This window comes from Mus pahari, chromosome X (genome assembly GCF_900095145.1).
Source record: "Mus pahari chromosome X, PAHARI_EIJ_v1.1, whole genome shotgun sequence".
NCBI classification, from domain to species: domain Eukaryota; kingdom Metazoa; phylum Chordata; class Mammalia; order Rodentia; family Muridae; genus Mus; species Mus pahari.
The window spans coordinates 76,177,399-76,184,173 of NC_034613.1; the positions used below are offsets into that span (position 1 = coordinate 76,177,399).

The following is a 6,775-nucleotide window of genomic DNA, read 5'->3' on the forward strand; positions in this document are numbered from 1 at the left end:
ATCATTTAAAGTTTTGAAGCTGTCCATGCAAACAACTATCTTCTGGGGGAAATCAGCTTGATCTGTAAGTCTAAATCCCAAGTAATTATAAGGATCCTGAGTCTGTACCTTCTCAGGAGCTATTTGTAGCCCCTTATCAGCTTAGGCCTGTTGTAAGCCTCTTTAACATAAAATCAAGTCCTGAGGGTTTTTTTCCCACCATTTAGACATCATCTGTTTAATGAATGATATAAATAATAAGTCATTTTTGCCTCACAGGATGAATGGCTTGTGCCAAAATCTTTTGACATAAGGTAAGATTATTAGCCATGACCTGTGGAAGAACTGTCCATTGATATCTCTTCATAGGTTCCTTAAAATTAATAGAAGGAACACTAATTAATAGAAGGAAGCAAATCTTTTACAATCCCCAGGGTACAAATGAATAGCAAAGAAACAATCTTTTAAGTCTACCACAATTTTATAATATGCTTTAGGAATGGCTACCATAGATGGAAGCCCAGGTTGTAAAGCTCCCATAGGTACCATTGTTTCATTAACCTTTCTTATATCTTGTAACAATCTCCATTTGCCATACTTTTTCTTGATAACAAACATTGGAGCATTCCCAGGAGACTGAGGTTCTATTAAATGCCCTGCCTCTAATCGATCCTGCACTAGCAAAGAGATGGCTTCTGTTTTCTCTTTAGGTAAAGACCTCTGATCAACCAACCCACACTGGAATATCTTTAAGCCATTGAATTTCATCAGCATGGGATGCAGGCAAGATAGTGGCCATTACTGAAAATACCCTAAGCCTCTTGTGTTATAGAGAGGTTTAGGAACTTCAGATGTCTTAATACCTTGTCCTTCCTTTCCTAACCCCTGACCAGGCAAAAGTCCTTGTCCTGGCAACTGCTTAGTCACTGCCTCATTAGGACTGCACATTATAATGCCCATCTGTGAAAAGAGATCTCTTCCCTATATCGTTAACAGGCATATTTAACATTATAAAGTGCTAATTTGTCTTGAATTGCCCTCCTCATCTCTCCAAGTTAGCAATTTAGAGATTTGTTTTGGGTTATTGGCATAACCAATTCCTTGCAGTTAAGCATTTCAGACAAAAGACATGTTGAAGGCCAATCTTATCCTCTAATAATCTTCAGCTCCAGTATCTATTAATCCTTCAAAGCCTTTTCTTTCAATTATCAATTTAAGGTTATGTCTCTGATTAGTAATAGATGGAACCTAGTACACATCAGAGGAACCAAAGACACTCTGTCCTCTCTCATTCTTAACAAATCTGGATGGTAGTAGATGCAAGGGAAATAAGATAAATTGAGCAATTCTTTGATTGACAGGTACAGTTATAATACCATGAGGGGAAGAAGCCGTGATTTTAATTTCTCCCTCATAATCATTATCTATAACACCTGGATAAATCTGCAGACCTTTTACAATAGAATTGCTTTGTCCTACAAGAAATTCCCAAATTTCTGCAGGTAGAGGTCCAAAAACTCCTGTAGGCAGAGTTTGAACTCCCATTTCTGGGGTTAATACTGCGTAGATGGTGGAAGAGAGGTCCAATCCTGAACTTCCTCAGGGTTGCCCTGACAAGTTCAAAAACGGATTTCTTTGGCTGGGCAGCAGCTTCATGGCCCCAGAAGCTGTCTGCTGTGGGTATCTCGGGGCCTGAGGCTGGCCCCTCCTCTTGTTTCCTGGCAATGGATGGCTCTGTATGTCTGTCTTGGATTTATATTCCTTAGCCCAATGGTTGCCCTTCCTGCATTGAAGACTAAGTCCTGGAGCATGGCCTGCTTGCCCATTCTCAGCAGCTGTATTCTTAGGACAATCATTTTTAAAATGACCAAATCTTCCACACTTAAAACGTGTATTATTCCCTCGTTTCTGTTTAAGCATTGCTTGCATGGTGCTTCCTTGCAAAGCAATGGCCAAGGTAAAACCGTGATTATACAATGGACCATTTTCTGCACAAATACAGTTATATCCTACTAAATTGGTCTGTCCTTTTGCAGCCTAATATGGGTATGATATGTTGCGTTAGCATTCTCATAAGCCAATTGCATAGTGAAAGGAATTCCCGTTTGAGAATCTCCAAGAATTCTGCTAGCTGCTTTCAGTAGCCTACCCACAAAATCCTGGTAAAGCTCATCAGGACTCTGCCGAATGCTGGCTAAACTTGCACCAAGATCCCCTTTAGTTGGTAATAGATTCCATGAACAGCGGGCAGTCATAGCAACCTGCGAATATACTCCAACAGGAATCCCAATCTGATTAGCATTGCCTTCATATCGACCTTCTCCTAAAAGCATGTTAATATCCCAGGTTGAGTTACCTGTCTGAGCATTCAAAGCAGAATTTCTTACTTACAAACCAGTTTTCTTACTGGCTTTTCGCCATTCAGAACTCCAAAGTAAAATATCTCCTCTTGACAAAATAGCCTTACATAGAGTCTTCCAATCTTGGGGGGTTAAATGTGACTTCATGACAGTAAACAATAATGCTTATGTAAAAGGAGCTGTAGTGCCATATTGTGCCACAGCTGTTTTTAGCTCCTTTATCACCTTGAACTCCAAAGTCTGGTATTTTCTGACTCTATTATTTTGCTGGTCAAGAATTTCAACTACAGTAAAGGCTAGCATGTCAGATATATCGTGCATTTTCCCACATGCCTGACTCACAGCTCTTTCTAGAGGCGATTGGTACATTTCAGGATAGTTGTTCTTTCCTGTATTTGACATCTTTTTTAGCTCCCAAAGCTCATTAGTCAATTTCTGCAACTTAATTTCAAACTCTAATTTACTTAGTTGCATGTCCAATTGAGAAGCATCTCCTATAGGGGAGGGCATAGGTGGAGACGAGATTCGCAAGGAGGACAATCCTCATCAAAATATTTGGTGGCTCCTTTTTCTCAATCATTTTCTTTGTCTAATGTTAGCTCATCATCAAAATCTATATATTTCTAATTTAGGGTTGAGAGGGCCATTTTCTGAGAAAGTCCTCTCTGGCAGGCAATCTTCCTGAGATACTTCAAGCTCTGCCTGGGTACAATCTGATGCTTGGGAGGTCTCTTCATCATTATCATCTTTTACAAGTTCCCAGAGGCAGAGGGTGAAATTATCTGCCTGGGTGTTTCTGAGAGCTTCTCCAATTCTCTCCTAGGTTCTCTTATCTAAAGTTTTTTTCTTTTCTGAACCATGGGCAGCAAGAATCTATCTGATCTGTAAAAACCTTCTGACAATTGTTTTCAATCTCTATTCCTCTCACCTAAAGCAGCTCTTGAAGTCTGTGGACAAATGGCTGTTTAGAATATTTTAATCCCATTTTCTGCTGTCAACCCCTAAGTGGAATCAGCACCAGGTCAACACTGTACCAACTTAACCCATATCCTATCTCACCTACAGCAACACTTTAAAAAAAAATAAAGTTTAAAGCCAGTACTAGCATGAATACCTGTTGCTCACTGTACCCTATATGATCATCTTGTTCTTCCCTTCTCAGCTCCACATAAGACAGTGTTCCCCCAGTCTTGTCCTGCTGTGTTCATGTCCCAATTTCCAGGCACCAACTGAGTATGGCTGTGGGGGGCCTCATGAACCAGGTACTCCTCAAAGGCAGGCTGGGGCTGAAAGAAACTAGATGGTGAGAAAAGAAAGGGGCCAAGACAGGTGTCTGTTCAAAGACCCAAAGTTTACTATGCATCTGAGCTTATAAAGAGGGGGGAGGCCCATCCCAAGACAATCCATTCTTGGTGCCTATTACCAGTCTGTAGGAGATCTGCAGGATACTGTCTCCTGAATATCTCAAGGGTCTCAGCAGGTAGTCACATTTTGGAGAAGAGCAGTGGCAGGTGTAGAACAATAGAGCCAGGTAAGTTGGAAGGTCCCACCCCAGGTGGTCTCATGCTCAGTGGAAACAAAGTCTGAATCAGCCTGCTTCAAGGCTGGGGGAGGCAACACTCCCCTAGTGACTTTGGGTGCTCTCTTAGACTTTATCATTCATTTAACCCCCAGTCATATGCTTTCTTATGATTTTTCAGAATTGCAGCTGTGGCAACATTCCTAACCAAGGTACTAAGGGATAGTAACCTTTGCCAGAATAGAAAAAACAAACAAACAAACAAACAAAAAACAAAAAAAAAACAAACAAACAATTCCTGTGCACAGAAATAGCCTAGGAAGTCAAGTCAGAGACCAACATGGACAACAAACTTCATAGAGTAAGCGTCTATGTTATGGTGGAAGACAAGCAGTGGAAAGACATAGGCACAGGACAAATTTCAACCAAATACATCGAGCAGCTCCAAAGCATGTGCCTGCTTGTTCATTCAATATCAGATGACTCACTGATTATGGAGTGTAAGATATATCCTAATGTGCCCTATAAGAAACAAGAAGGGGATGTAATCATTTGGTCTGAAGCTAAGAACCATGGTATGGCAATACATTTCCAGGAAGCAAATGGTTGTCAACAGATCTGGGAAGATATCTGCAAAGTTCAAGGTAAAGATCCAAATGTAGAAATGACTCAAGAAATTACTGATGATCNGGAGAGTTTTAAAGAATGGCTGCTGCTAAGGAATCAGGTTGAGATACCAAATTGTAAAGACTCGACAGTTGAAAAAATTGTAAATTTGTTTAAGCTTGTCAGTGANATGCCAAGCCTCAAGGAAAGGCTGGTGCTGGTCTTAGAAAATGAATGTCACATTAAAAAATTGATGCAACTATTCCACACTTGTGAAAAAAACCTAAACATTGAAGACTTACAATATTTGAATACCATCATTAAAGGAATCCTGTTTCTAAATGATACACGCTTGTTTAAGATCATGTGTTCTGATGAATTTTTCATGGATGTGGTAGGATGCCTTGAATATGACCCTGGTTTGGATCAGCCAAAGGGGCATAGAAAATTCTTGACTCAAAATGTGAAATTCAAGGAGGTTATCCCAATAACACAATCCAAACTTAGGCAAAAAATTCAACAGACNTACAGAATGCAATATGTTTATGATATTGTGTTGCCCACACCATCCATATTTGAAGCAAATCTTCTTTCTGATCTTACAACTATGATTTCTTTCAATAAAATTGAAATAATTACCATGNTACAGAATGATGAACATTTTTTGCTTGAAATTTTTGCTCAGTTAAAAGATAGCACTGTATGTGATGAGAAAAGGCATGAATTGTTATTATTCTTTAAGGAATTCTGTGCATTTGCTAAGACATTACAGTCTCAAGAAAAATATGCATTAATAAAAACACTGATAAAGCTAGGAATCATGAATGCTCTGAAAGTCATAGTACACATGCATGATAATCAAATACAAAAAGCTGCTCTAGATATATTTGCTTATCTAGCAGAAGATAATCCTCATGTAGTTCAAGCATATTCAATGGAAGAAGCTCAGGACAGTGAAGATAATGACAACCTTCTCATTAATATAATGATCAAAAAAATGATCTGTGATTCTGATCCTGAATTCTCAGGAGGCAATATTTTGCCAGTAGTTCTTCATGCTCTTCTTGATCCAGAAAATATGCGTGTCACAGCTAATGGATGTGAAAGAAAAGGATTTCTGAATTTCTTCTACACACATTGCATTAGTAACCTTACAGCACCAATTTTGACCACCACAGTAGAAAATGACACCGATGATAATAGGGCTAACATCTGCCCTGATGATTATCAAAATGCACAATTGCTTGAAGTAATTTTAGAAATACTCACATTTTGTGTACAGTGCCATTCAATGTACATAAAAAATTATATTTTGAGCAACAACTTGCTCAGCAGAATCCTGGTGCTGATGAATTCAAAGCATACTTTTCTGATTTTGTGTGCTCTCCGGTTTATGAGAAAGATGATTGGCCTTAAAGATGAAATGTATAATCTTTACATAATTAAGAACAACCTATTTGAACCAGTTGTAAATGTGTTTATGCATAACGGAACTCGGTACAATATGTTAAATTCAGCTATTATTGAGCTATTTGAATTTATAAGACACGAAAACATCAAGACTCTCATTGTAAACATTGTGGAAAATTTTTTTATTGCTTTTGAATCTATTGAGTATGTCCAGACCTTTAANGGGTTGAAGACTAAATATGAAGAGGATAAAAAGAGAGAAAGCCAAATACAAAAGTATTTAGATAATATGATATACCAGAAAATATGTTACAGACCTAGCAAAGTTATGGAGGTAAATATCAAAGAAGATATATTTTGTAAAGGAATCACAGAAGAAAAAGAAGAACAAAAAGATGGAGGAGGAGGAGNAGGAGGAGGAGTTGGAGGAGGAGGAGTTATTCTACCAATGGGAAGTGAATTTCCAAGTAATTATGATATATTTATGAAAAATAATGATACAAGTGAAAGAGAAAATGAAATAGAATGTCCTAAAAGAAAATCATCTGAAGACTCCAAATGTTCTCCATTTCAAGGTGATAATGCTGATAATGGAATGAGTACAGTTCACTGTAGCAGCCTTGTAGCTTTAGTGGATTACCCATATGATACTGATGGTGACAATGATGCTGATCCTTATGATAATGATGGAAATAAAAATGAAAATGAAGATGAAGAACCCCCCCCAAAAAGACCTAACCTTAGTTTATAAATCCTATGAGGCCCTTATCTCTTAGTTCAAATTAAATTCTATATCACAAATTGAAAAATCTAATTAAAAAATCTTTCTCCTATGGAGTTTTAGATATTATAGAATATGGAACAAAATAATGAATAAGAGGCTTCAATTTTATATAACACC

At 38.1% G+C, this 6,775-nt stretch overlaps 1 protein-coding gene and 1 pseudogene across 1 annotated transcript; one reads left to right on the forward strand and one right to left on the reverse strand.

The window, feature by feature from the left end:
- Nucleotides 1-1,532: 1,532 nt before the first annotated feature.
- Nucleotides 1,533-3,904, reverse strand: LOC110314384 (annotated as a pseudogene).
- A 294-nt stretch (nt 3,905-4,198) lies between these two features.
- Nucleotides 4,199-6,625, forward strand: LOC110314385 (protein PPP4R3C-like). Its single transcript, XM_021188777.1, has one exon. It carries the CDS (start codon nt 4,199-4,201, stop codon nt 6,623-6,625), a length of 2,427 nt encoding a protein of 808 aa, XP_021044436.1.
- The last annotated feature ends 150 nt before the right edge of the window (nt 6,626-6,775 follow it).